Raw genomic sequence first — 20,054 nt, forward strand, 5'->3', positions numbered from 1 at the left:
CAGAATTCTTAAAGAGAGAAGTTGTAAGTGATAATGGTACAGTAATATAAAATACACGTTATACAGATGATACTGCTCTTATCACAGATAGCAAAGAGGCATTACAAAAACTGCTTAACAGATTAGTAGAAAAAGGTGAAGAATATGGGTTCAGAGTTAATGCTGTAAAGATGAAAGTAATAGTTATTTCAAAATTAGAAATACATCCTATAACAATAATAATGGTAGAAAACAGGGAACTTAAACAAGTGGAATATTATGTGTACTTGGGAAGTAACATGAGCTGTATGGTAGATGTGTTAAAGTAAACATAACAAAAATAGGTCAATCAAAAACAACATTCAATAATCTAAAAAACCTAATGAAAAGGACTATACCATATGGTCAGACTTATTGTATGGGTCAGAAGCTTGGACACTTTCAGCAGACATTAGAAAAAGGTTAGAGGCTTTTGAAATGTGGTGTTATAGGTGAATTGCTAAGAATAAGTTAAACTGACAGGAAGACAAATGAAGCAGTACGAAGGTTAGAAAAAAAAGATCCTTTGGTCATATAATTAGGGATGAGGGAATTATAACAGAAATATTAAAGGAAAAAGTTAAGGGTAGGGGGGTCAGGGGAAGGCAGAGGCTAGGATGGATGAATAAAATTAAAAACTGGGTCCCCAGAGAGATACAAAATCTCTGAGGATTGGTAAAAACAGCCCCAAAATGTTTAGAGTGGAGGACTGTGGTCACCAACCCTCAGATATGAAGATGGTACTCTGACTGAACCTTAATGAAAAATAAGAAAAATTTCTAAATATCCACAAATAAAATTAAACAGGCTTAATCTGTTTGTCCCTCTCCATTAAGCATCTCAATTCAACACCAAGTGACGAGCCAATCAGTGACAAAGAGGATAAAAGTGACTCCCATGTGAAGCTGCATGGAAGAAAGCATAGTGAAGGTTATCATCATCTGTGTTTGTTTACCTTTAACTCCCCCGTCTCAACGGACCACTATTATTTTTGAGACGCCATCGATGGCTATACTACGTCAGACGGCTGTCAAAACAAGCTACAGTAAGCCAGGTTTTAATCTGGAAATAGAACTGCATTTGTTTTATCACTCAGTCATGATAGTTCGTCCAGTTTCCTTAATTGTTTCGACGTTAAGTCTCTTCAGACCCCCACTGGGACTGCTAACTAAATATGTAGCACAAATTCTGCACAGTAAGACTCATAGTATAATATTAAGTGCAAATGGCTGTAATGTCAAACTTGTCTTTACATACCTGACCCTCTCTGACAGTGGGATGTCCTCTATCAATGCAGGCTCAGTGTCCACTGGAATACTGTCAGAGGCTGTGACTAAACGTGTGGCCAGGTAGTGGGGGAGGAGTGTGTGTCTGGCTATTGTTGAGCTACTCTGTCCTTCTCTAACACTGGCTATGCCCACCAGACAGTCATGGGCTGTGGCAGATATTTGGCTGTCCTGGTGAGTTTTATGATGTTAACTTATTTTTAACATTACATATTAGTAGTGTATTAGATTTAAAAAAAAAATAAAGTACAGTATTTATAAGATATTCTGCTACTTTACACAATACAGAGAGTACTGTATATGATTGGCATTTGTGTCATCAGACTAAATATAATGTTCATAATAATTCACAATAGATACATTTTATCTTAGTTCTTCAATTACTGGTCTTAAATATCATTAAGTTATTAAATACTGTTCAAGAAATATTGAGAGGTTAATGCTTACAAGTTTATCTCCTAAAAATAGCAAAGTAACCAAATATAATTAATACTTACTGCACTGTGACAGAGGTTAAGAAGAGCATCAACCAAAGGAAATTTAGGCAGTGATTTCTGTGTTGACACTACTGAGGATGAATCACTTGTGGTGGTGGCGGTACCCTCATGGGAAGGAGTTGGTGGGAGACTGTCTTCTGGGGTATAACCACTTGAGATGCCTCCTGTTAATGCTATTGGCTGCAATATGAAAATGTAAGTACAGTACATTAAAAAACAATTAAAATTGGATTCAATGATATGATATGTAGGATATAACCAAATACATGAAACACAGATACTAACTATGTGATTCATGTTGATCCTTCCCTCTAAAATATACAGAATAAGACTCAAGTTTACCCCTTTTCTCCTCAGCATCACACCTTGCTTGGTGATCCATATTCAACACCCTACATAACTTCCCACTTTCCATATTAAATAGCTTTGCGTGATACCTTAAAAATAAGCAACTAACATTTTGTAGCAGTAATCTATCTTATTTGTAGAAACACTGTGATTGAACTACAGTATTAATATTAAATTTTGTGGTAAAAATTAACCACAGAGTTGCAAGCTCAATAAAACTATTAGATGTAAATTTCTCTTACTAATAAGTAGTTTTAATTTGGGATAAGTAAATTCTACGACAATTAGAGTACAGGTATTTTCAATTCTATGTGGAATCTAGATTGAGATATGACTTCAGGCAGACAATGTAGGCCCATCTGATGCTGAATTTCTACCTAAATTCCACTAAAAATAAAAAAATAAAAATAACAAAATTTATAACCATAAATCAATATTAAACCTTGATCTATTATTAAGGGAATCTTTTATCAAATAATTTCACAAAGGAGACATCGCTACACATAAATCCCTATTCTTTCTTTCTCAAATGTCTACAATAAAACAGATCCTCTGCAGTACTTCTAAACTGTCTTTAAGCTTCTATCACTCCACCAACCCCTCACCTACTGAGACAACTACATCAACCAATGTACTGTACTACCTGTATATATAGCAGGATTATACTGCTATCTTGACGTATTTTTTCACACAGTGTGGACAAGAATTCGATTTCCTCAGTTTCATACGGAGAAGCTCTCATCTCACAGCTCGCCCGAACCATTGTCTGGAATAAGTTGACTGGCTGATTATAACTTCTCTGTGGACTGTGGAGTAGATTGGAACTGAAGCTGAATCCGTCTAGTATTAGGATAAGAATCAATGTTTCAAGTGAAATTATGTAACAGACCAGGAGATTCATGAAGTGGAACACAGCACTATGGCTCTGTAGAGGGAGTCTTTTAGTGAGTTACATCATGACCCAAGCAACTAATAAGCCATTCAGTGGTGAAGAGGATAAAGTAAAGTGGTCATGGCTGTTACGAATTTCCAAGACTGATGTACAGTACAGGGATCTAGCGAATGTTACAATATTTTCTTCTATTTTAACTGAAAAATATATATTCATGGTGTTTATTATGGTTCTAGAGGCACCTTTATGGGACATTTAGATAGGTCTGCCCTCGGAGTTGTTGTATGCTGATGAATTAGTGCTGAGAGCAGAGAGTATCTGACCCGTTGTATACAGTCAACGGCAGAAGTTCATCCCAACCCACCTGTATGATGTGAGACAGGTGATCTGGTAACACAGTATTGGGAAGAGGTGACAGATATCTTTTAATTGACTAGTTATTTAGTATTAATGATCAGAGATTGACTAAGAATACAGTAAGAGCTGTAAGAGGTTGGTACAAAAGAGGGGCAGTAGCATAAATGGCAGACTGCAGGATGTTGCTGACTCTAGGTGTTCTGTATGTGCAACATCTCATGCAACTTTAGCAAGGCTGAAGAAATTCAACAGTATGGATAGTGTATATCCCTGGACTGTATCAGGTACCTGGGTGACATGATCAAAGCTGGTGGTGGTGTTGAAGTTAACTCAATTGCAAGTCAGAAGTGGCAGAAGAAAGTTTAGGGAGATGTTGCTTTTATTGATGGCAAGAGGACCTTCCCTTTGTGAGAAAGGAAGCTGCATGCAACTGGTGTAAAAAGTGTGACGTTGAATGGCAATGAAACATGGGCATGCTAAAGAGGGTAACATACACAGGCTTGATCGATCTGAAATGAGAATAGTGAGGCAGATGTGCTACGTGACATTGCATTTACAAGAAATCATGTTCAGAACAACATGATCTGGGCATGTGGAGAGAAAGAGAAGAAAGGAGACAAACTGGGTAAAGAGTTTAATTAAGAAGGAGAGGAGAGGAAGGCCAAGGTTAACATGGGAAGAGGATGTAAGAAATGACATCAGGGTTAAGAACCAAATGAAAGAGAGGGTGTAGCATGGAGAGCTGCCATCAGGTAATCACACCATGGCTTAACCTTGGAAAATTGCTGTAAAACATTGATGACAACGTAGAAATCATTGCAAAAGATAATTCTGTATTAAATAATGAGAATTCATTTCAATGTGAACTGGCTTTCAATACATATTTGGATAATTTGATATAAATGTTAATTGATACAGGTTATAATTTCTTTAATGTTCACTAATCAATCTGACAGACTGTAAGAGACTAACACACCTGGAGAGACTTGTGTATGGGCGTGTGATGGAGGTGAGAGTGATGAAGATGGTTCAGGACGCCAACCAGAAATATATAAACATGCTGACGTATCCCAAGGGGACGGTCGGCACGCGCGTGTGTAGCTAACATGGCCAACACTTTCTCTTGTACTAGGTATTCCATACATGGGCTCAGCGGTCCTCCTACACGCTGCTCTCGCTCCTCTGCCACTAGTGCCTGCATTGATATCCATATAAACTTTTCTTCTAGTAGTAAATAAATTTGTAATTCATACATATTCAATAATTATGTTATCAGTCAGTAGTTAAAAGTAATCTCAGTAATATATAGAGCATGTACAGTAATGCCAATATCACTTTTTCCATATTGCAGCAAAGATCTCAATCCCAAATCACCTCCTACAGTATAATGAAACATCATATACAAAGTTCCTCTCTTACACCACACCAACTTTATATCAATTATCCCTGTTACATTTATCACAGAGTTTTTTCTTGTACAGTATGTGACTTCTGCAGTTATAAGTTTGATAACACCTTATATAATTGAGGCCATGAGTTAGTATAATATTTCTAAAGCAAAAAATGAGTAGCAAGCACTGATACAGTGGTGTCACCTCAGTCAACTCAAAGCACAAAATTTAAGGAGATGGTTTCACTTCATAGATTACTTTCCCACATTCTTGTTCCTAGCCAAGGATGTTTAAAAAAAAAGAGAGAATGAAAGGAAACATTTTTTGGGGGGGGCCAAACATGTAATCGTCTCTGTTGTATAAAATCTAACAATATGAAGTATGAGGAAAGCCAGCAAGAACAGTCGCCACCTACCTTCAACATCTGAGAGAGGTGCCTTGTGACATGAGTTTCTTCAATGGCTGGGGGCTGCCCCTCATTGTGCTGGCATCTCTGACATACTATTGATAGCTGAGTCCAGTGGTAACGCAGATCCTCTACACGTGGGCATGGTGGGGCTATCTGTAAGAAGCACGTGATGGTTTTCATATACAGTAATGATTTTATTAAAACTTATAAATATCATAATACTGTGATTAAAATACATGTACACAACAAAACAGTGATTCATGCATCCTAAAAATATGTTTCCTTGACTTGTAAAAGTGACGTGTTGTTGGTTTTATAATGCACTACAATAAGACCTTCTATAACAGACAAGATACATTATTGAGGACGGAACGCTAAGTGAAATATCAGTTAAAAGAGGCCATTATAACGTGGTGCTTATGGAGATGTGTTCTTGCTAACAGTAAAATTATTCTAAATGATAAATAACTCTCATTGTATACTACTATTTCCTTAGAGAATGACTAAATAATGATTAACAGTTCCAAATAGGTTGTAAATATTAGAAAAAAAGTTGCAATTACTTAGAAATACACATGATTTTCTCCTGCTGTCTCCCTATGAAAAGTAAACAATAAGCGGCAAACAAACCGCTACAGCACAACGATAGTGAGACAAGAAATTGGCTGTCACGAGATAACAATGCTTAACTTTTATATTCCAATGAAGACTTTAACACCAATAATAAATTAAACTAAATTTAATAAGTAACACTCACTAGTTAATGTTTTTGGAGCTTGATGGCTGGTTTACCACTGCTGCCTACCTCCTACTGAGCACCTACTCCTTGCCTGCCTCAAAACCCTTTGTATCACTTTCAATTTCAACGTCTACAGTAATGACTTTCCTGGGCACCTTGGCTGGTTTACCAACACGCGCACCTGCAGGCCGTTTCCCAGACATAATGGGTATAAAATGTTCACAAAATACACGTATGGAGCAAAAATATGAAGACTTTCCGCGATGAAATGAACATAGATTTTAGCGGGCTACTGTTTAAGTTTTGAAGCGATCACTGATTGGCTAAGAGGAAGTAAACAACAAAGATGGTGGCGCACTATATCGTTGGTTCTTTTTCACTTATGGTCGATTGAATTTGTTCTTGAATGAAACTATAAACACTTTTATACAGCAACTATTAAATTAATATATTTTCCTGTCCATTAAACCAAATTCCATTCACCGAGGCTCCATTAACAGAGGTATGATGTAGTACAGTACCACGTCTCAACAACTGAGGTCGTCAAGCTTGCATAGTGATATCTCTGATAGCCAGAACAATTGGTGCAGACCACTTCCGGGAATGAGAGATTTCCAGGTAACGAGACGACTCTCTCAAAACCGGAAAAATATCCCTCATCCCCGGAATTTTCCAAGTAACGGAAAAATGTTCTCGGAAGTTCCAGAAATTGCCCATTACATCATCTCTCGAACCTGGAAAATTATCCCCCATCCCAAGAATTTTCCGGGTAACGGAAAAATTTTCTCGGAATTTCCAGAAAATGCGCCTCATTTTCATCTCTCAAACGTGGATAAAACTCCCCCATCCCCGGAATTTTCCAGGTATCGGGAAAATTTTCTCAGAATTTCCCAGAAAATGTGCCCCTCGGAAAATTTCAATTCTGGCTATCGGGGAGTTCCGGGTTTGAGGGATTCCGGTTAACGGAGATATTACTGTATCATAATTTAGACTATACAGTACAGTACAGTACAGTATATTAGATCTCAATAATTACAGTAACATCCCCATCAGCCTTAATCTTCCATCCCTCGAAAATAAAAAGAAAATTCCGAGAAATTCCAAAAACATTTCTCCCTTTTTGGTTTTCCAGTGAATTTCAGAGATTGCATCCTGCATCGAGCGTGTGGGTGGACTAGCTGTATGGAGAACTTAGGTTGTAGGCTCAGAGTGCTCTGTGCTGTGATTGGCTACTACTGTCATGTGACTTCAAGGGATGCCTATGATTGGCTGAAGTATTTTGCAGCTTCTCTCTTCAAACTTAAGTGTCATAATGCACTCTTAGTTCATTGTCTGCTGCCATTGTACAGTAAAAGCTTGTTTGCTCACTCGATGCTGTTTTTGCATAGCTACGATCTGCATTGTGCAGCATACAGTACAGTATATGCACTGTACAATACTGTACCAAGATACAAACAGCCAAGAATATCATTAAATCAGTGTTAAGACATGAAAAGTGATTACTGTACTGTACAGTTATGTATATGTACTGCACATACAATAAGTGTGAAAGTACTGTACTGTATGCCTACTGTAGCCTAGTATGTAGAGGGTTGTGTGTACACATGAGGAGCACTGTAGCACAGAACCAAAATAAGACAAATTCCACAAATTGAAAACAGAAAAATGCAGTTAATGTTTGTGACCTTTATATTACCACAACTAAGGAACCTGTGAAGATATTGAAGTTATTCAAGTGGCAGATTGTAGCAGTGTTAGTGCAGATTTAATTGATACTCGTGAAGGACATCATACATACTGGTTTCAGGCATACAAGTGCTTGTCTCACTTCGGTTCTGTTCTGACATACAGTGTGTGTACCATTGTACACACACTGTATGTGAGAGCTAGAGAAAAAACCCGCAGTACCAAGGGGCCAAGGAGAGTCTCAGCGAAAACACTTCATGGAGGGAGACGGGAGAGGAGAGTAACAGTTAGCAACACCTTGTACAGTAGATGGTACCTGTACAGGACAAAGACAGGCCATCCTGTACAGTATCATATCACCATTTGGCCTGCCTGCATCACAAGACAACTGATTAGTACCGTACAGTAAAGTACAGTTCAGTATACAGTATGTTAATATATTTTGTTTATTTATTATATACTGTACAATACAAGTCCAACTGGAGTTAAGCCTCACTTCTACTACTGTATTCAAGCTAGTAGAAGCTGCCAAGCTGCTTATTCCTAGCAATGGTGCTTCATGCCAGACATGTAGTTTAGACTCGGAAACATTCACTAAGGCCCCCAAAAAATTCAGTAAATGTGATTTTTTTTTTCTGGGGGAAAGAATTCATTTCAATACCCAGAAATCTCTTTAACACAGAAATGTTCTGCACTGATAGTTCTGGCTATTGGGGATATTACAGCATAGCAAAAACTGTGATTATTATTATTTATTTTTTTACAAATCTACAACTTTTTCAAATGTCTGGGGGAATACAGTGTGTAAGGCAAACTTCCATATGTCACTGGACAATTCCCTGGGTATTCAATCATTCATAATAGCTAGGTATTAATAGATAAGCTAGCCACTAGTAGCAATGTACAGTACCCTCAGGTGAAGTATAGTACAGGTAGTCCTTACAATATCACCATAAATGAGGCATAAAAAAATGGACAACAGAAGGCAGAATGAAAGGGGGAGAAAGAAAATAAGACAAAATGGACACACTGATCAATAAAATGGGCAGGAGTTGAAGGATGATGGAGAGATAGAAGAGGGAAGGATGTTGAGAGATGAAGAATATGGAAGTAAACAAATAAAAAGTTGAGGAAACAGGAGAGGAGAACAGAAAAAAAGAACAGGGGAGAGAAAAAGGAAATGAGATATACTGGTAAAAAGTATATATGAAAAACTAAAAAAAAGTAAGAAAAATCTTAAGGAAAATGACAAGAACACACAAGACATTGAAAAGTTTTGGGGAAATGAGTAACTAAAGAATATTAACAGTGTAAAATATTATCAACTCGTGAGAACATAACACACAATAGGCCCTACCGAGTCACCTGAAGATTAACTCTCAACCCATTTAGCCTACAAACCTAAACTAACATAACTCCCCCAGGTAGTATTAGGATATTTAATCACCAGGTGAAATAAGTTGGAGGATGCTAATCTTCAGGTGATCTGTTCTAACTCACAACATCAGCAGCAGCCTGCAGAGCATCAGATATACGTGAGAACATGACGGGGTCGTGCTTCCTCCCGCGACTCGTACGACACAATGTCTCACTCAGGACAAAGCCAAATATCTCAGTGCAGGACATGAGGCAGCAGCTCCACAGCCATGTTGTTCCTGTAAAACCTGCACAAGTATAAACCAATCCTTAGACAGTGTTTATAAGTGACGACTTTAAAATCTATATTGTACTGTATACCCGGGACAGTAATCATTAACAAAGTTTTAACTGTACTGTATTCTTAAGATTAGAGAACATTTAAAAGGATCCCTGAATCACTTTGTCTAAACAAAGGTATAATCTCTGGAGGCAGATTTTATTCTTTAATATTTAAAGAAATTTACTAAAGGATACTGTAATGTATCTTAGTCAAGGTTGGGTTATGAGGATCATTTTCTTATGGAGTATTAAGTGATCTGTCAGGCCCAGTACCACAACTGACCCTATCACTAATTTAAAAAATAAATAACTAACAATAACTTCAGTGAATAAACTTATGGATAAATGGTCTACAGTTGTACTGTAGCTCTCACAGTTATCAATATTTATGTGAGGACTTGTAGTAAGATTTTCTAAAAAGATGTTATTTGCTCCTCGGTGGGGCATGTCACCATGCTGATCACAAGATCACTTAGCTACAGGGAAGAGAGAAACAGCCAGTGTGTTCATAGAAGGTATTTTTCCCTAGTGTTCCTACAAGATAAATTTTTCATTCTGCAGCTTACAGAAAATAAAATAAAGTTCTTGAAAAACATAAGAGTATTTTCGTCTTTTAAATATAATGATACTATGCATATAGGTTGGATGGATATATGAGCAATAGGGGTTGGGTGTAAATGGGACTGCCCAGTACGGGCCAATAGGCCCGCTGCAGTTTCCTCCATTCTTATGTTCTTATAAGTTGATGAGGAATGAAAGAATAACTAGATAAGTTTGGTGTAGTCGTCGCACTGTTAAATATAAGCTTAACAAAGACTCTACTGTACACTTACTGTATATGTTTTTGTGTCTACAAAAAATAAATAACTTAACAAGTAGATTTTTTTTTCTCATACAGTATGACGATTTTAATTAAAAATTTTGGCGATGAATATATTGGGATCCCGTTCGTAAGTATGGATGATCATAAGTTGGATGGTCGTAAATCGGGGACTGCCTGAAAGTGATATGTCGACCAGAAAATTAGTGTTCTGTAAATAAAGCCTCTTGACAACATGCACCAGGAGTGTTATAGCATCTTTGTATGCATGGGTGGTGGGCTTCTATATTAATTCACTGTTAAAAGCACTAGCTGGCTGGGGTACGTCGTGGATTACTCTGTACAGTATAATTCATATAATCTAAGTTTCAATTGTAAAAATGCATAAATAATGGAGTTGTATTATAACTACAGTAATATGAATAAATAGTCTGATGAGCGTAGGCAGCCCTCGGATGACTTCACCAGGTTGGGACAAGTTAACCTTTTCTTGAAACTCACTTTAATCCTGGTGAATTACAGTACTTTATTTAGATGAACTAATAATTTGAGTGACAAAGTGTCACATGGTGAGTCATTTTTTGTAGGGCTTTTGGTCAAGAGAACTGTTGTTCCAGTCAGAGTTACCAACACCACTGTGAAGAGCAGGCGTACCAAAAGAAGGATCAACTCAGGTTTTGGTCATTACGTTCTACTCGAGTTGTATCAATGTACCGTAGTTAAGACTCAACACGGATCGAGCCTCAAGAGGACTTCATAACTCCTTCCTGCGGGATTTTTGCTTAGTATTTGACAGTTCCGTAAGAGAAAGGTTGATTACACAGGAGTGGGGATGAAGGGATTTAAGCCTCCATTAGCATTTTTTTGTTGTGGGGAATAGCCCATCCAGGCACAGGTCACTGACCCACAACAGGGCCTGGGGGACAAAAAATAATATTAATAAAGTAAAAATTCGAGATTAAAAGTTTGTTAATCCACACCGCGAAGATGCCGGAAAACCAGCCTTTTAAAGTGAGACAGATAGTATGAGTATGGACACACAGAAGAAGGCAGAGCATTCCACTGTTTGGCTGTGTGAGGAAAGAAGGATGTACTATAACGGGTTATTCTAGTGTGACCGACATCCACAGAGAAACGATGGGCACCGCGGGCAAGACGAGCCCACGGCCTTGCCGGCGGTACACAGGATGCCAGATCCACTGAACATTGCCCGTTAAAGTAGCCTACCTGTAAAAGAGAGAGAGTGAAGCAACATTGTGGCGAAGAGAAAGGGAAGAAAGATTATCAACTAAAGGAGGAGAGTTAATAAGGCGAAATGCCTTTGATTCCACCCTATCTAACAGTTGGACAGCAGAAGAGCCACCCCAGATATGAGAGCAGTACTCCAAGTTAGGACGAATGAATCCCTGATATACTGAAGCAACTACTCAGGAGTGAAGTAGCTACGGCATCTGTACAGCATTCCCAGCTTTCAGGAGGCAGCTTTAGCAATGTTGAGGATGTGTGACTTCCATGACATATTAGAGGAAATGACGAGGCCTAGCATACCTACTGGTGGTGTGGCTGTACCTACTGGTGATGTGGCTGTACCTACTGGTGATGTGGCTGTACCTACTGGTGGTGTGGCTGTACCTACTGGTGGTGTGGCTGTACCTACTGGTGGTGTGGCTGGCTGGTGTACCTGTACCTACTGGTGATATGGCTGTACCTACTGGTGATGTGGCTGTACCTACTGTTGATATGCTGTACCTACTGGTGGTGTGGCTGGCTACCTACTGGTGGTGATACTGGTACCTACTGGTGATATGGTACCTACTGGCTGTACCTACTGGTGATATGGCTGGTACCTACTGGTGATATGGCTGGTACCTACTGGTGATATGGCTGGTACCTACTGGTGATATGGCTGGTACCTACTGGTGATATGGCTGGTACCTACTGGTGATGTGGCTGTACCTACTGGTGATATGGCTGGTACCTACTGGTGATATGGCTGGTACCTACTGGTGATATGGCTGGTACCTTGTTCCTTCACTGTGTTTGTGTCAAGTACTGGTTGGCCTTCACCTACATTAAGTTAATCTATGACCTGTTTTACATATATATCATAGATCACAGTTAATGAGAGGTTTAAGCCAACAACTCAAATGTTTCTTCCTACAATATGTTTATTATTCACTACATAAAACAATTAAACACAAATAAACAAGAACAAACCTGACAGCTACTACCATACCTCTCACTTCACCATCGGTAACCAAGGAACACTCATAATTTCCTACTTATATTGACAAGAAGAGTATAATTTACTTACTAGTTGGTGCAGTAAGGGCTACACACGGTAGTTATGGTGGTAATTAACCTTAAATTGCCATATATTTTCCTCAACATTTGCCTGTTTTCGTCTGCTACGTGGACACTGTTCAACTACCTGTTCAAAAAAATATCCTCTTAAATATATCATATCCAGATGTAACTTTTAATATTATCATCATCAGTAGTTTTATATTTTTTATTTAATTTAATTTTATTGAAAGTAACACCAGGAAATATATGGAAATAAAATTAAATTAGTGTGTGTAGTTGAACTCAGAGGTTTTAAAATGGGGAAACAAACTCAATTAAAAAGTAAATCATTATCTTAACATTAAAGCCTTGACGACTCACATCTTATTTGTGTAAGTAAATTTAGGTTTAATTTAAAATTTTGTCTTTTAATCAAGGAAATATAATGATAATGATAAATTCAAAATAAATTAGAACTGGCCTTACTCTGCATTGAATACATTATTGTTATTTGTTTCATATTATAGAAGGATAAAACGTTGATAAGAATCTTTAAATTGTATTAAAAAAAGTAAGAAGGGAGCATTTAATTATAAATAGTTAATTTAATACAAATATTTAATATTGGTTTAGTTTGTTTACGTGTTTGAGACAACAACAGACTCACGCTGCCTCAGTCACTCACAGTCAGTCTCAGTCACTCACAGTCAGTCTCAGTCACTCACACAGTCAGTCTCAGTCAGTGATGGTGGGTAAAGCGGTGGTCTCCAAGAAATATGTGTCCAGGAAGGTGAAGGCAGTACGCTGGAAGCCTCCTCTGTCAGACTACGGGAGGACTGACACCTTGGTCACCGGTAGTTGGGGTGACACTGTGAGTGGCTTAATGACCGAGGGAAACTCGTTAAGTATTACTGTATAAGTAGTCCTTAGGCTAATGTCACAGTTGTTATTGTAGTATATCTCAATGAACAAATGTTATACTGGTAACATCTTGGGGCTCACATTAGTACTGTATAGTGTTTGGGAGACAGTACAGTTATGTCCAATAGCTGCTGGTCCTTATTCTTATTTCTTATGTTAGTGTAGCAGAGTCCAAGTCTAGAGCAGTCTGTGGTTATATTTCATTTGTATCACACTTGCAGGAGAATGTTGTAGGTGTGTGGCACGTCCCAGAGTCAGAAGATGACCCCACACTTGTGAACCAGCTGATGCATTCAGGCAATGTTAATGACATACAGGTACAGTGTTTAATATAGTGACGCACAAGTAGTGTAAATTATGTACATTGTGTAGGTAATACGTATACAAAATACTCATCTTAATGCTGCTTTTTATTATTTTTGCAAAGATTAATTAGATCTTTTTACTTGAGAGAATTATAGGTATAGTTCACTCCACTTTTTACCGCTTAGTATTGCCAATCTTCTCTCTTCCTGAGATTTGAACCCCGAACTCTAAAGTGTGAATATGAAGCACATTCACTAGTGAGTGGAGGGGAGCAGGGTGGGTGTCTTTCTGTGAGTGGGAGATGGGGTACTGGGGGTGAGGAGGGAAAGTGTATAGCAGCTGGGAGATTACACTGTAGAATAACCCTTTGACAAAAGGGGTTTCCTCAGCTAAGTGTAATTGTCTAGCACTGGTTCTCAAAGTTTTTAGAGTGTGACCCAATTTTGAATACAGTATTTTGGAGACTTCATGTCTCATTGATTCAAATGCAAAAATTAACTGTCAAATCTAATTTATTGTCATATTACTTAGCAATTTAGTGCAAATATTTTAATAACATGGTACAGCTAGCAATAAATAGAGTGGTTGAAGGCTCCCACAGGTGACCTAGAGAGTATTGGTGTCCTTGATATATACAAGGGATGCGCCCTTGACAACTCTCACATAAACCAAAATAGTATTGCATGTGTCCCATGACCCCAAATTAAATGTTTCAGACCCATTTTCAACACAATTTCAAGACATATAAACCATAAAACAAATAAATACAATAATTATCTGAGGACAATCCAGTACAGTGCCCTTACCAATAAATGCAGATACATCAGCTTGGGTAGATGAGATGATAGTGGTGGTAGAGGTTTTACATACTGGGTGATGGTGTGACATCAAGAGGGGTGTCATCATCAGAGAGCACCACTGGTGAGTGTGCTAGAGGTTGAGGATCCCAGGTAAACAGCAGGGTCATGGGTGGAAGGTTCATCCCAGGTAAAGAGACCACTGACAACACCAACTGATAAACGTGAGAGTGGAGCCAACTGTGACAAATTGAATGTTATAGCTTGTGCAGACATGTCATAAAAGTAGAATTACTGTACAGTATATTTCTTTTAATGTCAGAATATTCAGGGACATTGAAGAGAGATCATAGTTCTGTCAAAACTGGCCAAAATTTCTTGAAATCAAATAAATTGGTGAAATTTTGCCTGTGGTAAGTGAATGATGAACTATTTCTTGTTTATACAGTATGTTACCAGAGACATGTTTGCAGCAGGGAGCAGTACAGGGGGCGTGAAGCTATACAAGCACAACAATAGCAATCACATAGAGGAAAAAATGTCTTGGGACAGATTACACTCCTTTTTAGGAGGTAAGAGACTTGTTCTTACTGTACTATATCTAAATACCGTTTCTTGTTTTTAATCTACAAAATGTACATTTTTAGCAAAAAAGATTGAGAAGATGAGTAGCAGGCCTTAATATTAACTGCTTTCCAGTATCCAGGAACAGTTGAAATTGCAGATTAGATTAATGAATTAATGTTTGAATATAATTTTAATATGGTAAAAAAGGTCACTATTGTGTGTGTTCCAGTATAGGAGTTCCACAGAATCACAGTAGTACATACATGTTTTGGGAAGCTTTCACTCATCTGATCATCCAGGATAGTTGCTCACAGTATTTATTATAGTTTGAGATGACAGGGAAAAATTTATGCCAGTGATGATTTTTGCAGGACATCTTTTTGAGGACCAATGTTTTACTTCTTAGTTTAACCCTTAACACCTTGTGTACGGGGTCCCTTCCGAGCTGAATAAAATCATTGGCTTTAGCCAAATAAAATATCAAAAGTGGCATCCCTGAAGTGAAGGGGTTAAATTGTTCAAAGCACTAAGTATTATCCCTCCCTACCCAGTGAACAGAAAACCCAAATTTTTCTCTCTCTAATGTATAAGAAGGCACACTTAATGTTTACAAACCAGTTTTTATTTCTTGAGGTGTAGAGTTTATTTGTTCACAATGATAATATTGACAAATGAATTTGTGTAAAGCAATATTTTTATCATACACATAATTTTCCCAATCCCTCAGTCATACGCTGTACCCACAAAAGTTGGCCTGACCTACCTGTATACAGTATGCTTGTGATGAAAGATGTGCAATTTAACTCAAGCTGTTATTATGTCGTAGGATATTCTGTTGCAGTACCTTGATATTCTCCTTCGAAAAATATTTGCAAGCCTAGTAACTGTAATAACTCACTGGTGACAGCGAGACACATGCCGCACGACACCCATGCAAAGACATTCAACCTCATGTAAAAATACACAAACCCTCCAGACTGATGCTGGATTTTCAAGACTTTTTAAAATTTATTTCTGGTGAATATAGGAGCGGTCCAGAACATTTCAGAGTCTGAAAAAAAGTGGATTCTGATGCAGTACAGTACACTGAAGTCTGATTTATTGAAGTTTACTGTACAGGTACAGTTGCCAGCAAAAGTCCTCCCACAGCACATTTACGAACATGTTACACAGGGCTGTGAGAGAACTTTTGCTGGCAACTGTACATTTTGTTTATTTATACTGTACTATATTGTACTGTACATGTACAGTGATGTTTACATAAATAAATACAGCTCTGTGTCTGTCCATGAGGCACGTAGTTTAGACTCAGAAAACTTTCTGTAGTACAGGTATAGGTACCTGGAAGAATTGTGGGATTTTTTGGGGGGATGAAAAATTAATCTCAATATTGCATTGTGCAGTACTCGGAAGTCTCTTATTCCTGGAAAAGCTCATCAATTATTCTAGCTAATGGGGATATCACTCTACAGTACTGTACTGTATAAGATTATCTTAAAGGCTGTAAATATATTTTTTTATTGCTATCAATATTGTTACATATTTTATTATTTTCTGTAGTACTGGTACTGATACACTGTATATTTAAACCGTGTGTGTGTGTGTGTGAAAGATTGTTGTTTTGAAATTGTTATAGCTGTAAGTATTGTATCTGTCAGGTGTGGTGAAGTACTCTTGATATGTTGACAGGAGCTGCCCCGTGTACTGCTCTAGCCACCAATGGAGACCAGATTGCTTCAGTTGGTGAAGATGGAAAACTAGTCATCATTAATCCCAACCAGAAAGCTACTAATAGAACCATAGGTGTGTAAGCTCTCCTCATAGTTCACATCAACTGTAATCCTTGAGTCTTGGTTTTCTTTTATATTGTAAATAAACACTGTATCAATATGTTTTTGGTAAACCATCAATTCTTATCAATATAAAACTTATAAAGTAGTACTGTACAGTTCTTTATTAGTATCATGTACTGTGTGATTCTATTTTTTATATAAGGCATATTGTAGTGCAGTATTACGCTGCCGTCGTGGGCGAAAATATTTACTGCTAGCGGAAGTGTATAAACTCTTATCTACAGCCTCTTTTGCAGTTTGATTACCATAACGGTCTTGTGACCTGATTGAACAGCTCGGCATCTCATGCCCCATTTGAAAAGCTTGGCGACCCATAGTTTTACAGCCAATGATTTAGTGTCTCAATAAACTCATGATTTATTTTTTATTTTTAGCTTCCTTGACTTGTCTGATGTTTAGAAACTAATGTGTTAACACACTAAGTTGTGTTTAGCTCCCACAGATTGATAGGGTGGCTGTCCACATATGAGAAGAGCTTAACTTATTCTTGGGTTATAACATAGAATTCATGTCCCTTGAATTAGGAGCACAGGCAGTTAAGTAGTTATATCATCATACATACTCTCATTGTCAGAGAGTGTGGGCGGGTGCAGTGTTTATGCAGTGGTTTATGTGCGTGCCAGTGAGGTTGTGACGGCCAACATGCAGGGACACCTTAAGTTGTGGGATCTTCGAGCTTCTCAGCCAGCCAAGGCCACACTCCTCAGTCCTGACCAGGTGATTCTTGGTAGTGCCATCTTGAATATATTTACAGGAATTGATTCAAGTGTAACACCAGTTCCTTGTTGAATGTCATTAGTGTATTTATTTTTGTTAAGCTATCCTTGAACCTCATTTCTCTGATGATTGTATGTTTATACTACTACCTTAGCTCCACTTTAAACATATACTACAGTACACTTTTATTTAGTACAGTATGAGGTAACATTAATTTGATGTGTTTGGCAGATAGCTGTATGTCACCTTGCTGGCCATCCCACCCAGCAACACCTGGTGGCTGCAGGAGGGGAGGATGGAGCCCTTGCCATATGGGACATGCGTAACACTGGCCAGCCCTTCTCCATTATATCTGCTCACAACGGACCAAGTAAGTGTCTGTACACAGTAGGAAACTGATTTCAATTAAATTTTTGCATCTGTGAATAGAAAGTTACTTAGCCAATTTATGAAGTTATAAAACTTGGGTTTATATACGCTTATGTAATTTAACCCTCTAGTATTTGCATAAAAATGTCAATATATAAATTTAATTCTCTTGAATATTTCACTAACCTTATTGAGCATCTTGGTGTCAGCCTTTAAGGGAATAGATATTTTAATGGAGTTGGCTGAGCTCCCAGATATTTTTTAGACCCACAGAAAATTAGAAAAACTTTACATGGTCCTCATTTATTGGTCCCTGAATTGTTGTGTATAAGGTGTGCATTTTACAGTTAGTGAAGTAAAGTTCCACCCGGGAGCACCAGAACACCTGTTTACTTGTGGTCTAGATGGCCAGCTGCTTCACTGGGATGCTTCAGCTTCTGCACGGCCTACACACATGTCCTCATTTAAGAGTACCCGAGAACTGCCAGGTGAGATAGATAAACAGTTTTAGGGCATTTATATTACATTTGCATGATTTAAGTTATTTCCAGGTAACATTACTAACAATTCAGTCTATTAGCATGCAAGATTATGGGACCTATACATCAGTTCATGCAAAGTTATATCTAGAGGCCAATTGTGGCATTTTCAACTAAAGTTAACTATTTTTTCTAACCTTTGATCCTTTACTCGGTCATTAAGATGCAGTAGTACCTCGTTACACTGGACTAATTGGGGCAGACTTCTGTCCCGTAAAAGCGAAAGTCCGAAAAAAGCACATCTGGGGGAGGGAACATAACCCTGCTTATCTAGACTGTTGCAGGAAAATCAGACATATGACTAGCTGTCAATAACACTTTTTATAGATATGACTGTTAATTACTGTATAGTGTTAAATGTAAGTACTGTACTGCTAATATTGCTGGTGAATGGAAGGGAGGTCTGGAGCACCCCAGAGAGTCCGAAAAAAGTGAATTCTGGTTTATTGAAGTCCGGTGTTTAGAGGTTCTAATGTACTTGTAATAGTTGAAGATTATGTGTGTGTTCTTGTAGAGTATTGTGTGTGTATATTAGTGGAAGTAATGAAGATAGGACCAAAGGTAACAGAAGTATATAAGAATGATGCAAAATGTAGCAGAATATAAATAATTGTTTATGCCGCTATTATTTATGGTAGGAAACATTTTGTACAATACAAGGATGGATAATATCGTCCTCATGTGTGAGGGTTGACGACCACAGTCCTCCACTCTAAATGTTTTCACCAATCATCTAAGGTTTTTTTTATCTCTGGGGATCCAGTTTTTAATTCCAGTCATGCATCTCAATGTCTCTGTCTTGCCTTGACCATCAACTTTGCCCATTAATATTCCCCCATCCCTAATTATATGGACAAAGTATCTCATTTTTCTTTTTCTGTACATTTCAAGTATTTTTCTTGAAGTTTTTGCTAAGTTTAATATGTTTTCATTTGCTTTCCATACAGATAGATATTAGAGGAGCTTTACTTAGGAATAAGGTCTTACTTGTATTTAGAAATCATACTTTGTAATGGTCGAGTTGTACAGTATTGCGGTTATCAATTTAATCGGCATTATGTTTACAGGAGGCAGTGTCACTGTGTGGTTAAGTAGTGATGTGGCTAGAGGAGCCATTGATACAACGTGCGTGATTCCACAGTCACCGCTGCCCATCAACTCCATCGACGTGGAGGGCACTACCCTTATTGCCGGCTCAGACAACGAGGCCATCTTCACAGTTCGTAAAGTTATGTTGTACTGAATAAATAGCTGGTTATTATACGTTGTATGTTGTATTGTAGCTTAGGAATAAAATTTTCTGTAATATCTTCTGAGTCTATGTTTCCCAAAGAAATATCCCATAAGTATAGCAGTTGATGATTCCTGTAAAATAAGAAAGTGCGTTTGAACCCCTCTAATTCAACAACAACCCATGTTGAATTATCCAAAGGTCCATATTTGGACATTCTCCCAAGACTGCAGTGTTTAATGAGGGAGTCAGACAGTGCAAAAAAGCAAACTCAAATTTGACTTTTGTTTAATTTACCATAAGGTGACGTGGTATATACAATGACCC

At 37.9% G+C, this 20,054-nt stretch overlaps 2 protein-coding genes across 4 annotated transcripts in view; one reads left to right on the forward strand and one right to left on the reverse strand.

Moving 5' to 3' along the window:
- The window catches only part of LOC121859521 (FHF complex subunit HOOK interacting protein 2A-like), a 28,031-nt gene extending 15,464 nt beyond the window's left edge, over window positions 1-12,567 (reverse strand). The window contains exons 1-7 of one of the 2 annotated variants that reach the window (XM_042356382.1): window positions 12,456-12,567; window positions 9,124-9,287; window positions 5,205-5,351; window positions 4,375-4,593; window positions 2,793-2,915; window positions 1,802-1,981; window positions 1,276-1,475 (exon numbers count right to left, since the gene is read on the reverse strand). In XM_042356382.1, the coding sequence (XP_042212316.1) occupies window positions 1,276-1,475; window positions 1,802-1,981; window positions 2,793-2,915; window positions 4,375-4,593; window positions 5,205-5,351; window positions 9,124-9,249 (995 nt within the window). In that variant the 5' untranslated portion in view covers window positions 9,250-9,287; window positions 12,456-12,567. Of the gene's footprint in view, window positions 1-1,275; window positions 1,476-1,801; window positions 1,982-2,792; window positions 2,916-4,374; window positions 4,594-5,204; window positions 5,352-9,070; window positions 9,288-12,455 lie in introns of those variants that run through there. The other variant, XM_042356383.1, reaches the window with a different exon arrangement.
- Window positions 12,568-13,065: 498 nt separating this feature from the next.
- Window positions 13,066-19,804, forward strand: LOC121859522 (nucleoporin Nup43-like). 2 transcript variants are annotated; one of them, XM_042356384.1, is made up of 8 exons: window positions 13,066-13,298; window positions 13,570-13,665; window positions 14,900-15,023; window positions 16,708-16,821; window positions 17,446-17,588; window positions 17,820-17,958; window positions 18,305-18,445; window positions 19,564-19,804. In XM_042356384.1, the coding sequence occupies exons 1-8, from the start codon at window positions 13,173-13,175 to the stop codon at window positions 19,737-19,739; spliced, it is 1,059 nt and encodes a 352-aa protein (XP_042212318.1). In that variant the 5' UTR covers window positions 13,066-13,172; the 3' UTR covers window positions 19,740-19,804. The 2 variants fall into 2 exon arrangements, with proteins under 2 accessions (XP_042212318.1, XP_042212319.1); XM_042356385.1 differs by having other exon boundaries at window positions 13,248-13,327.
- Window positions 19,805-20,054: the final 250 nt, after the last annotated feature.

The sequence above is a fragment of the Homarus americanus genome, unplaced genomic scaffold, assembly GCF_018991925.1.
Source record: "Homarus americanus isolate GMGI-L3 unplaced genomic scaffold, GMGI_Hamer_2.0 scaffold7626, whole genome shotgun sequence".
Taxonomy (NCBI): Eukaryota; Metazoa; Arthropoda; class Malacostraca; order Decapoda; family Nephropidae; genus Homarus; species Homarus americanus.

Excerpts from the sequence above, each read along its gene's own strand:
- LOC121859522 (XM_042356384.1), top strand. The coding sequence starts at position 13,173 with ATGGTGGGTAAAGCGGTGGTCTCCAAGAAATATGTGTCCAGGAAGGTG. Across the intron at positions 13,666-14,899 it reads GCAATGTTAATGACATACAG|TATGTTACCAGAGACATGTT; the intron begins GTACAGTGTTTA and ends TTGTTTATACAG. Across the intron at positions 17,589-17,819 it reads CACTCCTCAGTCCTGACCAG|ATAGCTGTATGTCACCTTGC; the intron begins GTGATTCTTGGT and ends TGTGTTTGGCAG.